This window comes from Teleopsis dalmanni, chromosome 2 (assembly GCF_002237135.1).
Source record: "Teleopsis dalmanni isolate 2A chromosome 2, ASM223713v2, whole genome shotgun sequence".
NCBI classification, from domain to species: Eukaryota; Metazoa; Arthropoda; class Insecta; order Diptera; family Diopsidae; genus Teleopsis; species Teleopsis dalmanni.
Genome location: NC_051847.1, coordinates 66,033,928 through 66,061,760, shown reverse-complemented (window position 1 = coordinate 66,061,760; position 27,833 = coordinate 66,033,928). Strand labels below are relative to the sequence as shown.

Sequence of the window (27,833 nt, the reverse complement as noted above, 5' to 3'; positions counted from 1 at the left end):
ATTATTTTTTATAAATTAATTAAAAACTTTAAAATCAACTAATCCATAGATGGAGAACTCTGATACAGCCAGTGACGTTTCACCGGAGCAAAAGGAAATCAAAACAGAATTAGTAAACTGACAGTTGACATGAACCTAACCTATTACAACTTTAATTCTGTTGGGTTAAAATGTTTTCAAAGCAAAACAAGTGAAAATATCTTAAAGATATATTTTAAGAAAATAATAAAACGAAATAAAGCAAAATATTTAAAGAAACTGCCATAGTAAAAATTAATGTTAAATAATAAAATTAGGAAATATTTTGATAAATTTTAAATTCAACGAAACCCTTTGACGTAACTTCACCTGTAAACACTAGGAAAAATGAGAAAAGTTAAATTTTACATTCCATAGAAAAAAATTTTAAAATCTGTAATTTACGATAAGTTTTCTTATTTTTAGTTTTTATTAACAATTTTCACTTGTTCGACTCTGATGATGATGACTACCACTACCACAGGACGTGTCAAACGTAGCTATTCGGACCAAAGTGTGCACGGCTATATGACGGAGGTGAGTTAAAAGTTTTAAATACAATTTAGATAACTACATTTGTTGTTTAAATAAGCGCACCTGCTGGTGGAATGAAGTGTGTAAGGAGGAATTTCAAAGTCTATTTCGTTGCAAATGTCCACAATTTTCCTACTGCCGGTAAGAACAACACCCTCCATTGCACATAATAGGTGTATGTATATTTGCAGTGTAGTTTTCATTTAACTATTTGCTTTTTAGGTCACCGGGACGTTATTACAATGCCTATTGTTCGATGACTGACACCGGTTATATATGGACACAACCCACTTGGGATTGGGGTCCTTGAGGGCAACTACTTCAGACACATTGAAAAGCCATTCATGTTATAGTTAATTAAAGAAGGTGCTCTTCAAATTTAGACCCTAGCAAATACGTGCACATGCATAATTGCCAACATATATACCACCAACACAAACGTAGATCTCCGCACCCTAAAATTGATTCTTCCAAACACAATAATTAAATGCACATATACAATATGAACTAGTAATACTCATATATAGGATATTTATCTATCTTATTTAATAATCTCATAACGATATATGTACTAATGAGTATATATATATAGTATATATATTAGTTAGTAAGTGTAACTTGTTGAATTTAAACTAAAACTAGCACAACCAATTTTGAGAACTAGTTTTCACGAATATTTTATTGTTATTAAAGATATTTAATTGTTAATACAATTATAGTAAAATATTTACAGCAATAAAATTAAAAAATTATTTAATTATTTATAATGTTTTCTTTAATAGAATATTTAAATCCAAACATATGTTTGGATAACACGTCAGCAAATTCGGAAAAATCAATATATTTTACTGCGTGGAAGTACTGCACAGTGGAGCAAATTTATATGTAACTAATAAAAATTATTTCTATGTACACATTCATTCATAATATTAATTTTTTATATATATATATACTTTTAAAGTCACCATATGGTATATATTATTTATATATATTAAAAATATTTTCTTAATTTTAAGAACCTTGTGTTAGTTTTAATTGAAATGGTGAAGTAACATGAAAAAAAATCAATCTGATAATTAAGTCAAGATCCAAACTTAGATAGACTAGCCTAATATACTTAAATGTTTAAATGTATCAGAAGACTCGAGAGTATGACTGAATATTTAGTGTTTATGAATCAAATCTCAGTTTTAAATTGAAAGTGTAAATACCATACTTTATCAAACTTTAGAACTTTATTTCTAGCAATTTTGTTTATACCTGTTACTTACCACAGCCTCTGTATATATAACATCAAAGCAAGTAGTTAGTCTGTCCATTGAGACACAAATCCAAGATTGCTTTAGCCAATAACTATTGCAAAAGGTATGACTCTGGCCTGATCCAGAAGTCGTAGAAGATTTAACCTTGACTATATTTCTAAAAACTGTAACGAAAGGCTCTAGCGTAGTGCCACAAATCATTGAAAACATAATTCAAGAGGTACAACGTGATATACTTCAAAAGTTGTTGGATTTCAAGATGTATGGAATATACATAAATCTTTTATCACTTCTGAGCTCCTGTTCAACTTTTTAGTCACGTCTGGAAAACCTATGAGTAGCAAATTTGTGACAAAAATTTCCACTGTAATCTGCTTAGCCTCTAATACGCATGCGTTAGAACTTTTGAACTTTGAAGTACCATTAACTGCGACAATAAATTTAGGAGTACCAAAAAAGAGTGTACACTCATAAATTAGTTACCGTACTGGATTGATTGCAACGCATACATCAAAATGGAAAACTAGCATTTGTAATCCTCAACAGCTGTGAGTAAATTTTTCCACAAATAAAATATCCTTTAATAAAATTTTATTCAATAAAAATTATAGGAAAAATGACCATCTTAACCAACGTTGAGAAGCTGTTTGGTTTGTTATTGGTTTCAGCACTGATTTTGCTGCAATTGACTGCTGGCAATCATTTACCTAGTCATCGATTTGATTACCCAGATGAAGACCTAACAATTAATGAGCGCTTTTTCAATGATGTTAGAGCGCTTATAAAACGACGGTTGAAGGAAAATGCAGCTGTAAGGAGTTCCCAGTTTATAAAATTAGAAAATAAATAAAATTTTATTTCATTTTTTTTTGTTTTTTTGGCCCACAGCTTCAGGAACTCCATATAGATGGCGCTAACACCAATAACAACAACAACAATGAAATTATACCCCTTGAAACGAGCAATACAAATACTGATGCACCACCACCCACCATTCCAACACCCGTTTTAGTAGAGAACTGGCCAACTTCAGATCATTCATTTGGACAAGTAACAGCTGTTTCCATCGACCCACAGGGTAACCCAGTAATTTTTCATCGAGCTGATAGATATTGGGATGCAAAGTAGGTCAACAGGGATTATCAAGTTGTTATTGTTTTTACATATTCTATTTTTATTTTCATGTACACATATTTATGTTCTATTAGCACTTTTAACGAGAGCAACATATTCTATTTAATTGAATATGGGCCCATTAAGGAGAAGACAATTTATATACTGGATCCCAAGACAGGTGCAATTAAATCTGGTTGGGGAGAGGAATTGTTTTACATGCCACATGGATTGACAATTGATGTACATGGTAATTACTGGATGACAGATGTAGCAATGCATCAGGCATTTAAGGTTTGTAACAAATTTGATTATATATCAATCTTATATTGTACAGTAATATACATGACTTAATACTTAAATAATAAATACTGATACGTATTGATAGTAATATAATAATAGATGTAGTGTTCTTATATCATATTAATATGAAATTATTCGTGACATATCTGAAACTCCTTTTGCAGTTTAAACCTTTTGAAACTCATCCACAAATAATTATTGGTAAACGATTCCAACCCGGCTCATCTGTATATCATCTATGTAAACCCACTTCGATAGCTGTTGCAACAACTGGTGAGGTAAGTTATAAATTTATTGATGTGTAGGCAGAATATGTGTATGTATTCGGTGGCTAAGCCATAATTGCGCCGAGGGATTGTGTAGGATTTAGAAAATTTTAATATTAAATTTTCAAATGGGGGGTGTTCAATCTATCGTCTATTCCACCCTTTAAATAGGTATATCACTTTATATATTACATATAGGTAATTACACATAGGTAAAAAATCTAGGTAACTCTGAGAGTACAATATATGCTGTAAATTCTCTTTAATAAATTTGATTTGCTTGGTAATACTAATATATACTCCAATTTATCTAATATGGTTATATGGTTAATTATTATCATTGAACTAAAAAAATTAAATTAATAAATATAGTAGTTAAATGTGAAATCTGTCATGGCAAATATTAAATCTTTAAAGACATTACTGTATAGATTGAAAGACACTAGTTCAAAGAGAATGAAAGTTATATGCAACAATGTCAGAGTTCTTCAATGTAAAAACTATATGAACAACTAAAATAGTTTAATGAAATAAAACTCACATGAGCACCTTCCAAGGTTTTCTACCTATCTGAAATAAACTATATCATATAAGAGTACAAAGTCTTACAAACCATAGGTTAGGATAGGATGAAGTGAGGGTCGTTTTAATTCTACTATTCCTCGTAATAATGGGTAGAACAATAAATGGTCAAGTTATAACCAGCAAAAATCATTTATAAAGTCGAGAGTCTGGCCAATGCAAATGCTGGAAATATCATTGAGTGTGTTACAGAAGGGCGGCCTGGACATGTTTCTGGACAAGCCTGGGCATGTGTTCGGACAAGCCTGGACATATGTCTGGATAAGCCTGGACATGTGTCCGAACAAGCCTGGACATAAACATAACAGCTGTTCTGGTATCCTTTCTTTCTTACTAATAAGGTTTTCTAGATACATTCAAAAATTTCTATCGATAAAATGTTATCTATTAAAGTTGTTACTATAAATTTTAATAAAAAAAAATGGTTATGGTAACAAAATATGTAGTTCTTAAGTTAGAAATATATTCTTTTCAAATTTGAACCAGAAAACCGAAACTGAAACCCGGAGATATCATGATTATTCTTAGCTAATATACTCGTAACGTGCAGTAGGTCTGCAAATTCCAATAAACATGGTTTATTGAACCTTTGTTTCGTAATTTTGAATATTTATCATTTTTAAGAAAATCTGCATATAAACTCTTATCAATTTTTTTATGTAGATAAGTGTGGTAAATCAATATAACTTGTTATCAAAAAAATATTAAAAATCAATCAAAACTAATATACATTTTTATTTCTTCTTTTAATATCTCTCAGTTCTTTATTGCTGATGGTTATTGTAATCAAAGAATTCTGAAGTTTAATGCAGCTGGACGTTTGTTGCGAACTATACCCCAGCCACCAGGTGAGATTATTTTACTATTTATTGATTGATTCAGAAAATAATTAATCAATTATTAATTATTTTACTATTGATCTTAATTGATTCAAAAAATAAATTAAAATTTTTTTTTAGAATTTCTTTCACTTCAAGTCCCACATGCAATAACTTTATTGGAACATTTGGATTTGTTGTGTATTGCCGATCGTGAAAATATGAGAGTCGTCTGCCCAAAGTAAGTAACATTTTAACTACAAGTATTAAAGTTTCAACTATGCACTCCTTGTTTTTTTTTCTAATTTTTATTTAATTTTACATTTTTTATAGAGCTGGCCTGAAGTCCTCACAAGGTGAGGGTCAACCTGCAGCAACTATACAGGAACCAGACTTAGGACGAGTTTTTGGTGTGGCGGCTTATGGTGACATTGTATATGCAGTTAATGGACCCACATCGATGTTACCAGTACGTGGCTTTACAATTGATCCACGTTCTGAAGCAATCATTGGACACTGGGGTGAATTCAAAAATCCGCACTCCGTAGCTGTATGTGTAAATGGATCAGCGCTATATGTAACGGAAATCGGTACCAACCATCAAACCAATCGCATATGGAAATATGTACTAGTATAAACGTTGAAAATGGAAATGGAAACTAAATAAAATAAATTCACTTATATAAAAAAAGAAGAAGACCAGTAACTTTTATTATAGAAAGATGAGTAGAACAACAATATATATATATCACTGTGTAGCCCTGCATAATAATGTTGTTATATCATATCTAATAATATTAATAAATATTTACAATTTCATATTAAATACATTAATATATACGTAAAAAATGTAATGAATTATATATTTAATCTTCAATTTACAAGATTTTTATTTAAAAAATATTTATATAAACTTATATAAACATATATACAATACATATGTATAAGATATTTAACCAAAGTATGAGTTTCATAAAAGGTAACAAAAAACCAAAAAATTTATGAATATAAATGGTGTAACTTGAATATTTACATAAATTAATTTAAAATAAAATAAATAAAAATACATCCATATAGACATATACAGTTATATGGTTTAAACTATATTATATTTGAGACACAACAATTACTTTAACTATATAACTTATAATATATATATCTATATTGAAATAGATTACATATAAATATAAAACGTCTAATACAAACTTATAAAACACAATATTCTTATAAGAATATAACGGAACGATACGGATATATTTGTAAATCAATCCTTAATTATTATATATATATATAATATTTAATATTATAAAACGTTGAATGTAATAATAAGAATACATATATACTAAATATTTTACCAACATACTAAATTATATATATATATGTATATTATGACACATTTATAAGAGATGTTTTTTACATGTTTATATATATATATATATGTTTATACGGTCCTATATACATATAATATATATATATCATATATATACATATTCATAAATATATAAATTGTAATGTATATACATAAAACATCTTTTAAAAATTGTGGTTATATTATTTTACATATTATATATGTTTATATAAATGAGTATATAAATATATATGTATATTTTATACTTACAAAAATTATAAAATTTTTGTATATTATGACACATTTATAAGAGATGTTTTTTATATGTTTATATATATATATATATGTTTATACGGTCCTATATACATATAATATATATATATCATATATATACATATTCATAAATATATAAATTGTAATGTATATACATAAAACATCTTTTAAAAATTGTGGTTATATTATTTTACATATTATATATGTTTATATAAATGAATATATAAATATATATGTATATTTTATACTTACAAACATAATTTAAAATACCTTTTTACAAATCGGAATTTAATATTAAATATTAGAAAAGTCGCAAGTAATCATGTTATCAACATATATACATATTTATATTACCATAGCTCCGAACGATAAATACTTAACTATATACAGTAATGCATATGAATAAATAAGTAAAAAATATTTATTACATACATATTAACTATAACATATTTATTACAATATACCAATAAATACTACATTACCATGTAACAAGAAATAATATTTAAAAAACCATATCACCACATGAAAGGAATTAAACATATATAAAAAATAATACAGGAAATACCTTTCATGTCTAACATATACATAAGTTTATATACATATATAGGATATATACATATATGCATATATAGATAATGGCGTATGTATATATCCATTTATTTAATTTATTTTACTTAAGTACTGTTTAAACGCAAATGTATAACCACTAACCACGTAAAAAGAATTAATTGCACATAATAATACATTAATTATAGATAAAATATTAATGTAGACATACATACCTATATGTATGTATTAAGTATATGAAGTATACTAACAAATAATTATGCAGATTTTTGATTATAACATATGTTTTAATCAATATTTTAGTTTTAATTTAACACATTATATATACATTATATTGAAAACAATATTTATATTACACACACACACTTATGAATAAAAAACTTGCACAAATATATATATATATTTAAAACTGAATTTGCATATATACATTTAATAAACATATATTATTACATATATAAAAAAAACAACGCCAAATAACCGTGTAGCTCAGCTCTGATATATACACAAAGTGTGTCTATATAATTTTTAAAAAAATGTTTACTATAAAAAATTAAATTAGTAAATATTATTGTATAATTAATTTATATATGTATATGTATATGTATATTCAAGCTAATCTCAGTATAATTCTGAAAAGAATTAGAAAATATGAAATGTTATAAATTAGCATTTATATGAGCAATTGACAGCATCTTCTTAAAATTCTTATACCAAATATATTGTGGAGTAAATATCCCTTGATTGAAGAGTTTTCATTTTTATATATTATTTTAATAAATTATTAACTTAAACTAACTTGAACTAACTAAAAACTAAGAGGTCTAATTGACATATTTGCCCACTCTATTCGATTTGCAATCAAGTATTTCTGATAATATTATTTTATTTTTTTTTTATGTTGAAGCTATTTGAGCCAGTACACTTGAGCACTTTTACTCTTTCTTAACTCTAGGTATTTTCAAATCCCTCTTTACGCCTTGACTGGGTTATTGTTTATAACTTCATCAGACTAAGCAATAATTCATCTCAGATTTGCATATCTCCCCGAGGAGCCTTTAATTATACTGTGATTTAATAACATGGTGTTGGTTAGTCTGTCAGTTTTTGCAAATAATTTCAGGGCTCTATTCTTTATGTATTTTTTGATCGGATCAATCTTGAGGTCCCTGAGGATGTTATTCGTCCTAATGTACCATGATACCTTGAAAAGTCTATTCAGAGCCTGGCTTTGTGCAATTTCTAGCTGACAAATAAATTATTTTTATATATTATAATTAAGTATAATATATAAAATCTTATAACTAAGATAGGAAAAACAACCGCTAGCTGCCAGGGCCTTAAGCTCATTTCTGATAATAAAGTCATTTAATAACTATATTAACAATCTATCTAGAACCACATCATTCTGATATAAAAGGCAGTGGCGCAGCTAGACCAACTCTGAACTTTGGACATTAGAATTGCGAGGCCCCCTTGTTGTAAAAGTAAATAAGTTACATTCACTAATATGACAAAGCATGATTGAAAGTTTTATTGCTAATCAATTTAAAATAAACACAAATTAAAATAAATGAATTTTCCTACTTTTAGCTTCACTCAATTTTTTTTAAAATTATATCATAATTTGCGTCAGCTGCTATTTTCGCTTCAGTTTATAGAATTTCGAATGGAGATAGTCTCTCTTGGATCATCATACTTTTCTAGTATGTCTCAATCAATTTTAAATTTGAAAAGCTTCTTTCCGTCGGAGCTATACTGACTAAAACTGTGAACATGAATCTGGTTATTATATAAACATTCGGAAATATTTCGAATATGGTTAATGCCATTATCAAATCAAATTGTTCAAAATATTTATTAAGTGCTTAGAATCCACAGTCGGTAACTTTTTGCGAGGCCCCTGGGGGCGCGAGGCCGTCGGCGGTCGCCGACATCGCTGACGCCTAGCGACGCCACTGATAAAAGGCCACCTTAACATCATTTTATTTGAGTAAATATTAAATTATATCAGAAAAATCGCTCTACAAACTAACAATGGTTACTTATAGCACGTCTACACTAGCAAGACTTTAGCACGACTCCTCATTCTCTTCACAGAATCTACAGTTTGCATCCTTATACAGTCACGTAAGGTGGTATTTTAGTTTACAGTGTCCTGTTAGAATTCCTGTAATGATTCCAAGTTTTTCTTTTGATAGGTTCATACAATCCTGTTATCTCTTATTGTTATAGGTATATGGATTGTGTTAATTCTGGGATATTATCCCAGTAATCCTTTTTATTCTGGTTCTCCTTTATTTTTATGAGTGAAAGGAATGTACTATGTCCAACAGTACATATAATAGTCAGGCAATTATTCTGTTATGTAGTTTCCTGGAATACTATATAGTCTTTAGTGTGAAAATCTTTAATAAAAGACCCTAATGTGTAGTTGCCTTTATATGTTATAAGTTAGTCTTACCACTAAACTACGGATTACTACTACCTTAAAAGAAAGCTTTGAGTCTCCATTTACTCTTACAGATTTTCGGTTATTATTGTAGTAAAAGTTAGAAGTGTAATCTGATATGCAGTTTTTATTTATTACCCTGTTGTCGTAACCCGTGGAAATCTGCTTGTAAAATCCCTTTGGGGGTGGTAAACGACACTTGGTGGTCGAGATTGACGATTGACTCCAGGATGTAGAGCTGACCACTTTTGGAACCATTCTTTATTAGAGTTATAGTCCATTTCACTAAGAAAGACTACAGAACAACAACATAACGCACCCAAACAAAAAGGTGAAACCGATGTTATTATGTATTTTGATGTTTCAATATTATCCTTCTCAATTAAAATATATTATATATCAAGTTAAATTCAAACCACTTCGTATAGAGGACCACAATCTGCTACTGGCTAAATAATTCCTTGTATGCCATGCAAATGGTTGTTCAAATGGTGCTCTGCTAGGTGACTACATCCAACACTTTGAACTCAAATTATCAAGATTCAAATAAATATTATATATTCACATTTGAACATAAAAATCTTGTCAAAATCTAGTTATTTTAGATACCTAAGTTTGGTCCAATGTATTAAACCAGGATTTCGCATCAGAAGTCATAGGAATATTAATTCACCATCACATATTGTGTATTAATAAAGAATGTAAAAGGGAGTGTGCTCTCAGGAACCACATTGAAACTGTGAATAGGTTTTTGGCATTAATTTCTTATTATTGCTTTGGTGGCTGTATCCCAAATGTGCACATTATATATTTTGTATTCTGTGACAATCTTATTTTTATGGATTGGGTATCTATAGTGGACTATATAGTGGACTGTATCTTCAAAAATTAAAACAGCTAACCTGCCACTCCTTGAGCTGTTCATATTACCGAAATATGGGAAAAAGGGACTCGGAATTTGTGGAAACATCATAAATAAAACTGTTTAAGTTATGTACGTCTACTATTATTCGTGGGCATAACCAGATATTTTACTTCTTGCTACAAAGACTGTTATTTATTTTAAATATATATCAGCATTTAAACAATCATTTAGAATATATTAAAAATTTTATTATTTTTTTTGTTTACAATTGATATATTTTTATTAAAAAATCCAAATAATTTATAAAGTAACTACATTTATTATTAATCAAACGAACTTACTATATACGTTAATTTTACAATTTAAAATTGAAACTTGGTTTTCAAAATTCTAACCATAAATATAATTAATTCTATTAATTAAAATCATTAAACTATTTTATATGCAATTAATAACAAGTAACTAACAATATAATATAAAATATAACAGATTTGAAAGGCAAATTTAGGCACAAATTATCAATATGATTTTGACTAAGTATATTACAACCACTTGGTAATGAAGTCTAGCACTATGTTAACTGCATCTAACCAAGCATTGAGATCCATCAACGTTTCTGCTGCGAAGAAAACCCCTGCTGTATCATGGTTTTCCTCAGATTTGAAAACGTCACACTGCAGACAAAATGAGCGAGGTCTTGCACACAACTCTGGCGGAGATGAAAGAACGGGTGCCGTTTGCTTACTATGTCGTAAGTCTAAAGAGAATAATGGTTGCGAATCAACACTATTTTCGTCCTGCCATATATAAATATGTAAACCATTCAATGTGACCCAACGCTGATTCCAATTATGTAATGTATATGGATCTTGTACATTTAGAAATCCCTCTTTTTTCCGTTTCGGAAAACGCATTTCGGTACGTGCTGAAAGCTCAATTTCTTTCACTAGATTAGTTGATTTTGAACAAAATCTTATAGGTACACAATAATTGTTTGCAGTTCGCAAGTAAACTTTATCCGATTTCTTGGTTTCGGACTCCACATATGTGTAGGGAATAAAATCTATTGGTTTGAGTTTAAATTCTGCATGCAAACAAAAACGTGAAAATACACCATCATCTGATGATGATGACGACTGGGGACTAGAGTTTTTAACGTTTGTCATTTTCTGTAAAAATATTTTATTAAAGCATAATTAACACAACAATAATAGGGAAGTACTTACAACAGATTTTCTTGTATCAATTGATAATGTTGATATCTTGCGCAATCGAAGCATATAAATCTTACAACTTATAACTGGTTCCATACCTACAGCGTCTGTATCCATGCAAAAGAATTCAATACCACAATCTCGGAAAACCGCTTCATGATTGACGCATTCCACAGATTGTGTGGAACGTATCACACCTGCACATTCAAAGGTCACAATATAAAAGTAATTGAAGGTAAGATCATAACAAACATCTGGCTTAATTGGAAAACGCATTCCATCCACAAAAAATCGACGTGTATATTCTTCAGATCTGCCATATTCTAAGCCACGTATTTGTACTAAATTTAAACGCTGTTTCTCCATATCAGCACACAACGTGGAATAGAGTAACAAACGCTCAGCTTCAACCATTTCGGCGGAAACTTCAAAACCAGGTGTTTGACGACAAATGCTTACCGCTGTAGCAATTTGCTGCGCAAGAGGCACGTCATCACCAAAGCAAAAGAGTCTATCCAAATTTAGTGATGTCATTGAAAGATATTTTTCTGGGTCATTTAATTCACCTCCGGGTGTTGTTAAAAGCGATAAAGACAAACGTTTGGTCTCTTTGCGTACGAAGTTCTTACTCTTCCGCAATGATTGTCTTAATGCATTTTTAAGGCGTTTATAACGTGTTCCACCATTGATGGATAGTTCGTTTCTGGTGTTACTGTTTAGGCTGTTTTTGTTTACATTATCATAATTGGAAATTTCATTTAAACTAGCGGAATGTATACATCGTGCTTCGTTCGGTGTAGCAGATACTTTATGTGGCGTTACCGGACAACTACTGCTATGATTGTGGATATCTGGCTGATCTACACTAACACAATCAATGCTGATGTCAAGTTGCTTTCTTCTATCTCGATTTTCCTCATCTATCAGCTGTAATATTTTATATTATAAATTTTGAACATGTAATGTAGTTAAATTTGTAGTACTTTATTATAGATTTTATAAACATATGGATTAAAATATTTAAAATAAAGAAAAAGCAAAATGTGTCCAGTGAAATTTAATATATATATATCACCCATCTTATAGATATTGACATACTAATAAAAATTAAGGTTATTCAATAAACCACTCAGTACACTTGTAATGAATCTGTATTTGTGAAGATTATAGATAGGAAATGAATTCATTGGATAGTTAAAAAAATAAAATATGTCACTCATACTTATGGAAAGCAGACAATATGAAAGGAATTACATGGGTTAGAATGTTAATGGGTGCTGGTTGAGTGAGGCTGGAAGAAGAATTTTGGAGTGGATTGGAGATGGATATGGGATGAGTGGAATTTAAATTGAAATTAAACTGTGTCAAGACGGAGAAACCTGGTCAGTTCAAATGGGTGGGTATATTCATGTTCTTGTCTTGAATGCATGCATAACATGATTTGAAAACTTTATAAAAAATATTACACAAATATCGTTTCACGTATTAGATTTTTTTTTATTTGAGAATCAAGTTATATTACAATTCTCAAATTGATTATCATTGTTAACATCAACCTTAACTTTCACGTGATAATACCGTATATCATCAGTCAGTTTCACAAACGACCAACTGCATCTCGGGATACATATGTGTCAACACCAGTCGTTAGGATTTAAATTCTTAAAAGACAGACATATACACGACGCGAATCAGTGGTCTGACTAGAGTAAAGTTTTTGTCAAGATAGGACATCAACGACACAAGTTTAGAGGCCGAACGTTATTAAGATTTTTGCCAAGGTAATACACATATCGACAAAACAAATATATATTCTTTAATCATATTCAATGCAGACTTTTAAACGCTATGACAAAAAAAATATATAGGAAATGCAACTTAAAGTTAAATTGCATTAATACAATATTAGATAAAATTTATGATAAATGGTTTGAATATAGAAGGGTTCAATAAATATACTAGCTAGGCTGCCAGATCAATGAACAAAATGAAGAGTATGCGTTCAAGTTAGTACAAGAACAGCTTTAATAAAAATAATAAGTTTTATATTCTCCTATTGCTATCAGTTACGGCTAAATCTCAAAAAGTTCGAGCATACTTTAAAACATCCAAGAAAATTGGTCTAAAAGTAATTATAATTAATTAATTACTTATAATTAATTATAATTATAATTTATTAATTATAAAAGACACAAGGATATTCGGTTTTGCTAATCCTATTAAAACTTAAAAATAAAAATAATTAGTAGTAAATACTATGTACTATAAATAAATTAAGCGACCTCATTGTTGTGGTTAGGTTGGGTTTGAAGCTAACCAGGGTCAAAACAGAAAAACCTAACCACTTCAATGGCACGGAGCCAAATATCAACCAGGTTGAAATTGACATATGCATTAGTACATGAAAACAGATGGACGTCATCATGCTGAGTAGAGTGCAGTTTCTGCACATGTTAGGAATTGAGGCATTTACATATGCCTAGTAACTATTTAGCGGCTGGCTCTATCCTGCCCTCAATTGGGCTAGGGCAGTTCTTGCTACACGGAGAAGGTGTTGCTTTTTCGTGAGATATTAGCCGGAGAGTTGTGGGGAACTTACTCTGCAACCATAGCTTCAAAGTTAGCTGTTAGTCCTCTAAATGATATCGAATACAAACGAGACACTAATGTTGTCTCTATTTCAATAGATGTCGATGTAAACATAATACGAATAAAATCATTGTAGAAGTCAACTAAGTGAGAAGCCTCTACTTAATATGTTTCCATTTTAGTGACACTAATGATATCTACGTAAGTAGATATTACTTATACAATTGCTCTTTTACAAGCACTTTAGATTCTAAATGAAAATGGTCAACATTTTGTGCTACCGGTTGCAATTCGCAAAACCATGTTTTGACATAGCTGGAATCTACTCTAGATCGCAATGGAAAATCCTACAACTTTCCATATATCCAGCACCAAATCATCGAGGTATGTGCAGAAAAGTTCAACATACTGTCAAAACGAGACTTTATAAATGGCACAACCTCATAAAGTAAATTATCAGAAACGGGCCTACCAAAGGGATTAAATACTAAGTTAAGTAGTATCATACACTAATAATAAAGCAATATCATAAAATAGCAAAAATGTCTTTAATATTTAACACTTCTTAGTAAGCAATACTTAAGAGACGAGATACAGAAAATAACGTCGACGTGATTAAATATTAATTAAATTTTCTCTCTTGCTCTTTATATTAAGTGCAACGTTGAAAACAACAACAATTTCACATTTGATGTGACCATGACTGTCGATAGCATGAATTTTATTAGATTATTTAGTGTAAACTAATCCCACAATATTCGGAATCACTATTCTCAAGCTATTTTAATGATACCCCCTATGAAACCATGTTAAGTACTACCTATGTAATATAATAGTTTTTGGAAAATAAAAACTTCTACAGGCAAGGATTATTAATTAGTTTCAACTCAAAGATTAATTATATTAGTATATAAATTCTTTTGATAGATTCTCCTTCTCTAGAAGGAGAATAACAAGAATACTATATTTATTAAATTATTGAAATTAATAGTTGATTATAGTCTTAAATATTTTTATTTAATAAAAAAAGTTAAAACTTATTTACATTTTTTACAAATCCGAAAAGCATATCGTCTTGTAAAACGTCTACAAAGCTATTGTAAGAATATTTAAAATAGACTTAAGATCATTTGAGTATTTCATTTTTATAATTTATTCTACTATACAGTAATGTCTTTAAAAAATTGTATTCCAGCCATAATATGGTATTATTTAAAAATATTATTTGCAGTATTTCACGTAATTTAAATTTAAAAGAAAAAATAAAAAAAAAATTGTTATTGACACATTATTATTACAAAATAAAAAGAAAAAATAAAAAGAAAAAATTAAAAAGAAAAAAGCAGAGGATATATAAAAACCCATTAGTATAAGCATTTCCTTAAAATACCATAATATCATGAGTATTGACTAACACCTTTAATTTTATAATTTAATTCTGTACACCTATATATACATTATAATTTTTATAATGTAGTACTTAAATTTTTAAACCATTAAGTACAAATAATTAAAAATCATTTGAAAAAAAAAACCCAGACCAAGAAAATAAAATAAAAAATTAATGTTAGATTTTGTAAATTTTGAAATTTTAAACAGAAGATAATGTGTATTTTACAGTGATGTTTAACAAATGTAATTTAAGTATATTAGAGTGATTAACCAAGGAACAATTTTCTTTAAAGAAACCTTATAAATATACATAAGAATATAAGTAACCAAATGAACAAAATATATTTCATTAAAAGCATAAGTTTGGCAAAGGTTTGAACTTAATTATAAATTTCACCTAATATGAATCAACAAAAAGTTCTACCTTAGTAATAAAAGTTCGGGGCTGAGGTCCACCATAGCTGCCATTATTATGATTTTTCTTCGGTGTGCTCTGATCCCGTCTTTGTGGTGGTGAAGTTAAACTTAGGCCCAAATGACTACCTGCAGTATTTGAGTGAGTTTCATCCTCATTTGGCATTTCGTATGATATTGTATCAATTGGTTGAGCATCGTATGAATCACAACCAGGCAAAGAAACGTAAGTTCGATCCAAATCGCTCTGTAAAGATAAAATAATTAATTAATATTCAATATGGAAAATGAAATTAATTTATAATTGTAGTACATTTTCAACTTTTTCCAAGCATTCCACTTCAGCATGGCATAAATTATCCAAAAATATTTCACTACGATATATAGACAAATCTGATTTGCTAAGATTACGATTATTCTTTGGTAATGAATGTTGTTCCATTATGTTATTAAGAGACGAGGAATGACTTAGTGCATTTTTATATCCTTTCGGAGATTGTGGTAAAGGCGGCAATTCTGTGGACACTGAATCTGGTGTTGGTGACGTGTAAGACACATCGAGGCTTGTGGACTCATATAAAGGTGGTAGAGTCGAATTTTTCGATTTTAAAGATTCATGAAGAATTTTACCTAAAGGCGTTAGTGTTGTTGTTGTTGTAGAAGTAGTAGTTGATTGGTTTTTTTTATTTTTTGCTGCTTTATTTACTTTCGCATATAAATGATCAAAATTCTTTTCAGTTGTTTTAGTTTCCAATCCCGTTTTATTATCAAAATCTGGACTACCACTTATATGCATTCTTTCCTCTTCTATTTCTGAGTAAAGTGGATCCTGTCGATCTATATTTTCTAAACGATGATTGAGGTTGTGGAGTCTTAAACCGTGACGTGATATATTACTATTGTGACCATCAACGCAATCAAAACCATTGTCATGTTGACGCTCACGACGTTCAACCTCCTAGAAAAAGCAAAAATTAATTATATTTAGAAAAATACTAAGAAAAAATGAAATATAATCACAAATAAGAAACGAATAAATATTCTTATTGATATTATTTTTAATTTAACTTATATAAATTTCACTGTGTTATAAATAACAGATGTATTAGTTATAAACCATATAAGCCATGTTATTATTCTTGATAAGTTGGAATCGATCTAGCTATGTTGCTTTATTTTTTTTTCTGTTTTTATGTCTACAATTTATTTGCTTACAGAACTAATAAAATAAATATTTATATACTGTACCAAGAACATTGTAAGTTTCACTAAATTCTTGTCAAGCAATGTTGGTGTTTGATGTACTGTGAGCTCACCTACTACAACCCCATTTGCCCTATCCAATTTCTACTATAGCTCGAATATCGAGCACAGAGATCCTATATATATATATACCAGGTATACCAGGTGTATACAATTAGTTATAAACTTAGACAAAAATTTACAAATAGAATTTACAAAAAATAAAAAAACCATAAAAGAATACACAGGATACTAGGTTCCGGTTTCAGACGCCGATTTAAGAAAGCCTATATTTTTTCGCGTACCGTATTTATAAAATAGAAACCGCTTTTGTTTGTGTTTAATAAATAAAATTTTTACCAATGGATATAAGACTGAAGTTCCCTAACCTTTTAAGTTCAATCAAAGCAATTAGATTGATTTTTTATAATTTTTGGAAATTATATCTTCTTTTATCTTCTATTATTAATTCTTCTTTTTCTACATCCACTATTTTTTATTTTTGTGTCTGTATTATTATACCCATTACAGTAGTTATAATTATTCAATTTTTGTTTAAACAGAAGAGGATAAAGTCCCATATCCGCTACTCATAATCTAATTTTCTTCTACAATAATTTTTAGATCGACCTTTAAAGAGGTTTAGTTTAGATTAAAAGAAGAGAATAGTGAAGAGTGAAGCACCTATAACTCTTGGGTAACGTGCTGGCCGTCTAATGATAAATTAATAATTTTAAGAATGAGTCCAGCTATTTATCTTATGTGGCACACAAATGTGGCTCATAAAACATTTTCAAAAAATTAATTCAGTGTATTTAAAAACGTATATAAATTTAAAAAAAAAACAAAAATTAATTAATATTTAAAATTGAACACTTAAATTCATTTCGAGTAACTTTTGAAATAAGAATAATACTATTCTATATGTTTGAAACATATTTTACTAACTAGAAATCCTTCATTTTACCAGGGTCGTAGACCACTTACGATGGTTCGGCTCAAAAATTTGTCTATCTAGTCTTTACATCAATGACTGGAAGGAAAATTTGCAAAGCTGCAGAAGTTCGTTTCATGGTTTGCCTCAATAACAATCAAAGGACAAAGGGTCAAGCGTAAAACCACACCGATTCAGTACTAATACTACCTAAAATTATGCGTAAGTACTAACAGCTACAGAAATATATATGTATGTAAAATCGCGCTCTCTCTTTTTTTTTTTTTTTTTTGAAGTAATCAAATATAAAAAAAATATAATACTATAATATTAATATATTATAATAAAAGTAAAATAAGTGGTCTATTTACTATATCAGTAAATACTTATAGTATTTTAATAATTTATGCATTATACAATTGTTTTTTAGATACCTTTAAATGTATGTCCAAAAAGCGTATAAAAATTCTATAAATATTCATTAAGATAATCTTTGAAAAAAATGTGCAAATCATTGTTTTGGAATTTTTTATTTATTCGAAACTTTTTTTATATTTGCACTATAGACGGCATAACAATTGATATGGCATAATATTGATTAAGAAAGATAACTAACAGATTAAGGCATATAGATTAAATCAGCTCATATAAGAATTTATTAATTATTTATTTACTTATAATTATCAATAAATAAATAAATTTTTTGATTATTACCGGGCTTAGATCGTTTATTTAACACATAAAATTATAAAAATTTTTATAAAAAAAAAATAAATAAGTCAATAAATTAAAAATAAATAATATAAATGAATAATAATAAATATAAATTTATAAAAAAATTGTAAGAAAAGAATGAAACTATAACCTTAGTAATATCTTGTATAAATTGAAGCAGATATTAGAACTGAAGGTACCTGTTTTTTATGTATAGCGCACAGTCTTCAAAATTAATAAACGTAACAAAAACTTTTACTTTAACATTCAATGCGGTCATTGAGGTGAACTATAAGAATGAACATTTAGTATGGATTTTAATACGAAGTTGTTCGGTTGTTTGAATTAAATATTAAATTAAATACTAAACTAAATATGTCGTCTGAAAAATTGGATGCGATTATTTTTGGTGCAACCGGCTTTACTGGAGAATTGGTTGTTGAGAATGCTATTAATATTCTAAAGGGATTTCGGTGGGGCGTTGCCGGTAGAAATGAGGTTAAAATAATTCATTAATGTAGAAAAATATTTTTATTAATTATTAATATTATAGTCAAAAATAAAAGCAGTGCTCTCAAATATTGGCGAGAAAGTCAATAAAGATCTAAGTAATACAACAATTATCATTGCCGATGTTAATGATAAAAAATCTATAGAATTAATGGCAGCAAAATGTAAAGTGAGTATTTTAATAAAAGAATGTAAATATATAAATAAAATGTAATTTATTGTAAAATTTATTGTAATTTAGTTATTAATCAATTGTTGTGGACCTTATCGCATTTACGGTGACGTTGTTGTAAAAGCTTGTGTTGAGAATGGTACTCACCACATTGATCTCAGTGCGGAACCACTCTTTATCGATGAAATGTTTAAAAAATATAATGACCTATCTCAAGAAAAACATGCTTATGTCGTGTCAGCATGTGGATTTGATACCATAGCAGCTGAAATGGGTGTAGTTTTTGTTGAACAAAATTTTGGTGGTAAGTTAAAAGATATAAAATTATAATACACATACTTAAGTACTTCGGTGGTATAATCATCGCACGATTAAACAACAGGCGCTGACTATAATAATTGATGAATTGCACTGTAGAGTCACTGACTACTGTAATATTGCACTACAGTAAGAGTCACTATCTACTCGAATTAAAAAATTTTAATATTTTCTAAGACCACTGATGATGAGTACTTGGTAATATTCTAAACAGCATTGTATGGTCAGATCAGCCAAATTTCAAATAATTTACTAAAACTTGTTGTTGTTGCTTTTCATTTCTATTCGAACCCTTCTAAATTAATTTATTTTTTATAGGTACTGTGAATTCTATTGATATGTACTGGGAAAATTCATTCGGAAGCAAAGGATTGTCGAAACCACTTTTTCATTTTGCAACTTGGGAAAGTGGAGTTGATACCTTTAATACCTTTAAAAAATCTCTACAATTACAGAATGAAATAAATAGATCAATAGTAGATAAACTACCTAGTTTAAAACCCAAACTATGGCTGAAGTAAGTAAATATATAATGAAACGAAACGCATATATTATATATTACTAATAAAAATTATTGTATTCAGTCCATTTATACATAAAACAGCTGGTCTAAGTAGTTACTTCCTACCATTTCCACAAACTGATCGAGCTCTAATACACCGTGCACAACGCTTGCAATATAAATTGGAACAAAAACGACCCATACAATTTGAGTCATACGTGGGCTTTCGGTGAGTAAACAGTTTTTCTATATATTTCACATATATTTATAATAATTTTTCAATATTATAGTTCACTTCTCTTAGCGCTTATTCTACCGTTTCACTTTCTAACTATTGTACTAATGTCACAATGGGATTGGACACGTAATCTACTCTTAAAATGTCCTAAATGTTTCACATTAGGTATTATTTCACATGAAGGACCTACAGAAGCCATCAGAAAAGCACATAACTTTCAATTAACTTTTAAAGCAAAAGGTTGGACAAATGATGAGCTCATTGGAGATAAGCCGAATAAGGAGATAGTAGCGTGCGTTTCGGGCTATGATCCATTTTATGGTTTTGCAAGTGTTGCTTTATTATTGTGCGCAAAAACAATACTCATCCAAAACCAACTAATGCCGGGAACGTAAGTCTACGATTTATAATTTTTTTGAAGATAATTAATAATAACTTATTTTACAGGGGTGGAGTTTGGCCAGCATGTTTAGCTTTTGAAAAGACAAATCTTATTGAAGAATTACAAAAGCATGAAAATGGTTTACAATTTAAAATAATTAAGTCATAAAGTAGTTTTGATATTTCTTTTTATAACATTAACATTAAAATTATAGACATAGTTATTTAGACATTTTTAAGAAAAAAATTGACATTTGTTTCTTCTGTTTTGTCAGTTTTTAGTGCTTCTAGCTAGCAATTTTGGTTTTTTGTGCGAAGATTTCGTTAAATTTGGCTATGTTGCTTACTGTAATTTTTTCCAAACGTACTGAAATTGGAGTAATTTGCTCCTAAAAGGCGATAATTCTGAAAATTATTACTAAACAATTTATTTATTACTAAATAATTTCCATTGAAATCAACAACAATTTTGCTCATTCCGTCCCTGAGACACAGACTCCGCTTTTTTTTTTGCTGTTTATTTTTGGTCGCAAATTGAAAGCGAGCATACCTACATTTCTTTTTAAAAAATGCTAAAACATTGTAAAAATACGAAATTAGCAATACTGATGTGACAGTCTAAATAACATGGATTTTTGGCATAGCCCGAAATAGACAATTTTGCGGTCCCGAGATTCTCTACATAACATGGCGCTAATTTACAGAGTTACGTCTGAATACCTCCTTTATAAATGAAATAAACTGTAAAAACCAGTCGTTTTTTGTTAACAAATTAATGTTTTTGTACTCAAATAATTAGGCCAGCACTACTGTACGGATGTGTAACATACAGCAAAGCCTCAAATACTGCCATATAGCAATTACAGATAACACAAAATCTAGCTTTAAGAAGACTAATTAAGATTCCTTGGTATATTAGAACAACAGACATGAGATCTAAGGGTCGACTCAGTGAAAAAATAAATCAAGGATAGAGCCCAAAAATTATTCACAAAAATTTATTGATACGTTGCCCAACCCCGCCCTAACAAACCTTAAGTCCACCTCAGGACGCACAAGAAAATATGCTGATCTACGGTCTGTCATCAGTTAAAAGATAAATAAATGATAATAATTCTAGTATAGTTAAAGCTTAGTGTGGGGCAGGGATAAGACCCCCAGCCACAAAAGAGTAATAGTGCGCAATAGCACCAACTCAAATCACAACAATAACGAATGTTCAGAAACATCAAATAATTTACTTGCATTAATTATAATAAACAAAGCAATACAAAATAATTTTAGTCAAATTAAATTTATAAGAAAAAAAATTTAAATATGGCACAGGCCGTTTAAAATACAGAAGTCTAACAAAATTCTAGTTAAAATATTTTTTTAATTATGTATTATTAAATAATATATATTTAAACAACAATGCCACATTCAGTAATAATTAATTATAACTAACTATAATTAAATTATAGTCAAATTATGTTTTTTAATTAAAAGCCACAAGTGGAAACCAAAACCTAAATCAAATGCTAAATGTGTTTAAAAAATAAATATAACATCCCTGTACAAAGGGAAATATGCACAACATATGATTTTGACAGCCCGTGAGATTTCCCCAATGGTGGCAAGAAGTTTTATTTGTTGGAAAGTCAAATGTTATTTTCGGCGCGTCAATTGAAATGTTTCGCAGCATTTTAAAATACGTGCCCAAAAAGAAAATATTAAACTCGTTTATACTATATTCAGCATCGCCGGCACCAAAAGTTTATTCCAGTAAAATACAAAAACGAGATAAAAAGCGTACAAAAAAGAAACAACAACAACCAACCGAAACAATGGCACGTCTATGGATAAATTGCAGTGACAAAAGGGAAATCACCAACAAGTACAAATTAGTTTCATACAATATCTTAGCTCAGGATCTGCTGGTGGAACATTTACATTTATATATACAAATCGAACAAGCCTACCTAAGATGGGAACATAGATCGCAAAAACTCGGAAAGGAACTATTACATATTAATCCGGATATAATATGTTTGCAGGAAATGCAATGTAATCACGTTAAAAATTTTGTTGCCCAAATTGGTGGACAACGTTGCTTGGAATATGTCTTTAAGAAGAAAACCGGTACACGCACAGATGGTTGTGCTATTATTTATGACAAAAGCAAATTCAAGCTTGTACAGCACCTGGGATTGGAATATTACAATTCTGGACACAACTTATTAAATCGTGAAAATATTGCATTAATAGCGAAGTTTGATTTGAAAGAAGAGCCTGGAAAAAGTTTAATTGTGGCCACCACTCATTTGCTGTATAATCCAAAGAGGGAAGATGTGCGCATAGCACAGGTTAATGTGCTTTTGAAAGCACTGAAGCAGTATTCAATGAAATATGAAAACTCACCTATTATATTAACAGGTGACTTCAACTTTGAAAGACACATGAAGCCATTCGAAATTATCTCAACTGCAGCACAACACCCACCGCTAAAAAATTCCGCTTGTGGTGATTCGAACGAGAAAAAAGGTCTAGAATTAATACCACTAGATTTTAATTTGGGTAGTGAATGTGCATCAACCTTTCAAAATAAATGGATTACAGTGGATCATATCTTCTATTCAAAGCAAACTAAAGGCAACCACTTAGAAATCTTGGAAATATGCAGATTACCAACAATTAAAGATTGTCAGATGTTCGGACAGATTCCGAATCGATTTTTAGGCTCCGATCATTATTCACTGGCGTTTACATTCTCAGTTCAGTAACACACATTTTTTTTTCTCATTAATAAATAAATTATCTGTATCTGTATCTGTACATATGTATTAAAAATTGTTTATCATTAAATCATTATGTATATAATTACATCAATAAAGCACACTTTTATGTTGTAAACTGACACCAAGTTCGAATAACTTTTTAGGGATCCAAAGCAAGTGAAAAGTACACAGACAATTTTGGTAAGGATTGCAATAATAATTGAACATATAAGATATAAGGTTAGAAATATGGTGGAAAGGTAGTCAGAGAACGTCTAATAAAGTTGCTATGTCACAGACATGAAATCACTGGATTTAAATATAAACGATTAGGTTTACAACTGTAGTTAAGCACTTAGCAAAAGACAGGTATTCTGACTTAAATCAAACCACAACAGTATTAACTACCAACACTCAAACAAATTATAGTACTAAAAGAGAAAAATAATCTTGATTTACACTAGACTACTTCTGGTGCACTGTAGAGAAGTGGATATGTATGGGTCATGGTCATCTAATGTCGTGCGAATGAAAAAAACTACTCCGGCTGGAAAGATGTGTGATTTGATATACGCAAATGGAAAATGCGGTAGAGGACGTCCGCATCTTGTGTGGAAGTACTAGGTGACCAATAATTTGTGGGCGATTGGTACTACCAACTGGCCACAACAAGTCATCGAACAGGCTGGCTGCAGAGGCTACTGTATGCAGCCAAAGACGACTCACGTCTGATATACCCAACTAAGTAAATAAGTAAGTGAATGTGGATCAACCATTCAAAATAAATGGATAAAGTAAATCTTATATTTTATTTAAATCAAAAATCAAAGATATTAATCTGATTTATTAAGAAAAATTAAGAAACTTATATTATATATTAATGGTATATATTAATATATGATATATTAATAGGTATATTAATAGATTAATAGATATATTCATAAATTGTCATATATATATATATACGATTGTCAATATTCATAAAGACAAAACTACAAAAAAAAGGATAGCAATATATAGCTAGATAATATAACTAGATAGATAGCTAGATAAAACAATAGCTATAACAAAAGTTAAGAAATCTATCTATATCATACATAGTTTAATAATTGAATGATAACAGGGAGATATTAGAATATTATTTTAGATTAAAGTTTTCTTTCGGATAGGATCGGAAATTTCCTACATCTTAAAAAATTATTGAAAATGGATTCCAATTAGTTAAATTTTTTTAAGAATTGTAACGTTTATCTAAGTTTTAAAGGTAAAGGTTTTTAGAATAATCATTTTAATACCAAGTATCCCGGTAAATATTAAAAATAAGGTTTTCTTTTAGATGAAGCAATAATTGAATCATTTAAAAAGTTATCAATATTTGTTTATAGTTAAATTTAAAATATTTGCTGATTTTAAATTAGATATTAGATAGATATTAGGAGTTTTCTGAGTAAAGTTTCCTTTCTGAGTAAACACATGTCTTATTTGATAACTAATATATCGGCAAATATTGAAAATGAATGTCCCCTCTCATACAATGTTTATATGTTTCTTCAGATCGAAAAAACCATAATTTCACTATTTAAAATTAATTGTAAGTGTTGACATCACAACGGGTCAATACTACTCATCTAATAAAATGTATGTATTCTAGGTATAAGCATTTTTTTTCTAAATAGCTGTTATTATATGGCACTACTTATTCTAAGTACTAATTTAGTTAAATAAAATATACATTTAACTTACCTGAAAGGTTCTTACTGCAAACTCATCACTAGCTTCCAATTTTGCTCGTATATTTCCCAAAATATAGCTCATCTTCGAAATATTCACATCATTATCCAAATCAGTTTGGTATGATTGATAGGTCTTATTATGCAGATTTGAAAGCCTCTGTTCATCGATACTTTCAATGATCGATGATTTGCAACAGCTTTTAATACACATTACACGACCGCAACCGGTTGGAAAATGCAATTTTCTCTGAGTTGGTTGTAAACGAGATTTAGCCTTCGGTGGTGACTGTATGGTACGTGAAAAATCAAATTGTTCTACATTTGCATCACTCGAACGTGTCGGTGTTGTGGATTGCGGTGACGTTTGTATAGGAGAATGATAACTGCCAGGCGGAGATTGGCGTATTAAACTGGGTTCATATAATTGTATATCGCTTCCAGTTGTCTGTACACCAATAGTACGATGTGGTGTTTGTTGTCTTCTAATTCTATTGGGAATGTTATTATCCTTTTTTGGTGATACCAAACGTAATATTTTCTTCTTTGAATTGCATAAAAACGAAGCAGTTTTACTTCTTTTCGAACGTGGGGTTGAATTTTTTCGTTTATTCTTCACTGGCCATGGTGAAAAGTTTCGCAGTTGTTTAGACCAAGGAAAACTTTTATCTTTATTATTGAAAATACGAGTTTTTACAGGAGTACTTTTTGTTTCTATGTTTGCGGCAAGATTATGGCATACGCCACCATCCACCATATCTATTTGCATTTTTGGTGGTATTTGCCAACCAATAACTTGTGGTTCAGCTTGTGTGCCTTGAGATCTGAACTGCTTGGGTTTAGACGCAGCATCGTAATTAAGCATTTCCGCAATTTTCGGTTGATGCCAACCCACTGTTATTTCTTTAGCTAAAGGTTTTTCGGAAGCATAGCGACGTAAATTTTTTTGGTTCTTAAGTTCCTTTATATCATCACCAAGCTCCAAATCACTAAGATTAGGATAAGTAAATAGCGGTTTTCGTTGCGGTTTCTCTTCTGCTATTGCTAAAATATAAAAATGTACAATATATATTACAGATTATGCATTTATCATAGCACGATATATATTTAATAAGTTTATTTTTAATCTTTGAAAAATAAAATGTTAATAATAGAAGTCACCACTGAATTGTTAGTGTTTGAAGATATCCAATTAAGTTTTTTTAAAAATAATATTTATAATATATAAGTTAGCACTACTAAGTGTTGTATAACTAGATAGACTTGCAAACAACAAAAAAACCATTAGAAAAATATATTGGCATGCAAATCAAATTAATCGGCATAACGTGTAATTTTTTTAGTTAATATGTGTAATCAGCGTATATTTGATAGAGCAAAAGAAACACCAGAACAATATAATGCTCTACTTTCTAATTGAAGCAGCAAACTCTGTTGCGATAAACAAGGATTATTTAAATGAACTAGGATTTATATAAAATCAAACCAAAGCAATGAATGAATTCAAATTTTCTTCATAAAAAAATACTTAACACAAGATAAGATCAAGATCCTCATCTTAATCATCGTCAGATCTTGTTCTTGTAGTCGCAAGTTTCTATAAAGATAAAATAACATAATAACATGAAAAGAATTACAAATACGTATATATGGGTTAGGAGGCGGATAGATAATGATGGTGTGAAAGAGGAATGGATCTACAGCGATCTTTATAAAGACAAACCAATAAACCTTTCTAAGAATTGATGAAATACTAAACCGATATACGATATCATAGAAACAGTGAAGCACAAAGTCCCACCTTTAAGTCTACTCCGTATAACGAAGCCCATCTGTTATCATGCCCTAACACACTAACTAATTCAAACCATATTAATATTTATGTTCGACCAATTGAAGTAGCCAGATTCCTCATTCTCAACCCAGGCTAGTTGCAAAAAAACACCTATCCACTTACTCATATGTCCCTTATTATAAACAACCCTACCTCTTCTTTCTTTACCTTTACTCAAGCACATACTAACTTATGTATTAATTTTTATTATTATTTTCTGCTAAATAGATCGCAAGGGTTTAACAAGAGTGAGACACATGGCACAGCCAGTTCTACAAACTAGAATTATTTCGTACACATCGACTGAATGCATGGGATACCTTAACTAAGAGTAGAATGCGACGTTTTTTTTTTCGTGCATACTAGAACCAGTCAACGTAGATCTTTAAAACTTACTTAACTTCATAATGCTATGTTACGATTAATGAGACATATTGCTAGGACACTTACAATATAGCGATATCAGAGTCTGAAGTGAAATATTTAAAGAAATAT

At 29.5% G+C, this 27,833-nt stretch overlaps 4 protein-coding genes across 4 annotated transcripts; 3 read left to right on the top strand and 1 right to left on the bottom strand.

The window, feature by feature from the left end:
* The first annotated feature begins 284 nt into the window (after nt 1-284).
* LOC119678838 lies at nt 285-1,179 on the top strand. The gene is made up of 4 exons (XM_038090903.1): nt 285-375; nt 445-555; nt 611-693; nt 775-1,179. The coding sequence occupies exons 1-4, from the start codon at nt 367-369 to the stop codon at nt 860-862; spliced, it is 291 nt and encodes a 96-aa protein (XP_037946831.1). The 5' UTR covers nt 285-366; the 3' UTR covers nt 863-1,179.
* Nucleotides 1,180-2,286: 1,107 nt separating this feature from the next.
* On the top strand, nt 2,287-5,715 carry LOC119678831 (peptidyl-alpha-hydroxyglycine alpha-amidating lyase 2-like). The gene is made up of 8 exons (XM_038090892.1): nt 2,287-2,362; nt 2,426-2,625; nt 2,703-2,938; nt 3,023-3,221; nt 3,395-3,508; nt 4,839-4,926; nt 5,038-5,137; nt 5,230-5,715. The coding sequence occupies exons 2-8, from the start codon at nt 2,431-2,433 to the stop codon at nt 5,531-5,533; spliced, it is 1,236 nt and encodes a 411-aa protein (XP_037946820.1). The 5' UTR covers nt 2,287-2,362; nt 2,426-2,430; the 3' UTR covers nt 5,534-5,715.
* A 5,186-nt stretch (nt 5,716-10,901) lies between these two features.
* Nucleotides 10,902-27,744, bottom strand: LOC119674743. Its single transcript, XM_038085898.1, has 6 exons — nt 27,735-27,744; nt 25,518-26,548; nt 16,321-16,965; nt 16,018-16,254; nt 11,625-12,539; nt 10,902-11,567 (listed from the first exon to the last, which is right to left on the bottom strand). The coding sequence occupies exons 1-6, from the start codon at nt 27,742-27,744 to the stop codon at nt 10,941-10,943; spliced, it is 3,465 nt and encodes a 1,154-aa protein (XP_037941826.1). The 3' UTR covers nt 10,902-10,940.
* On the top strand, nt 22,496-23,914 carry LOC119678832 (protein angel-like). The gene has a single exon (XM_038090893.1). It carries the CDS (start codon nt 22,689-22,691, stop codon nt 23,778-23,780), a length of 1,092 nt encoding a protein of 363 aa, XP_037946821.1. The 5' UTR covers nt 22,496-22,688; the 3' UTR covers nt 23,781-23,914.
* Nucleotides 27,745-27,833: the final 89 nt, after the last annotated feature.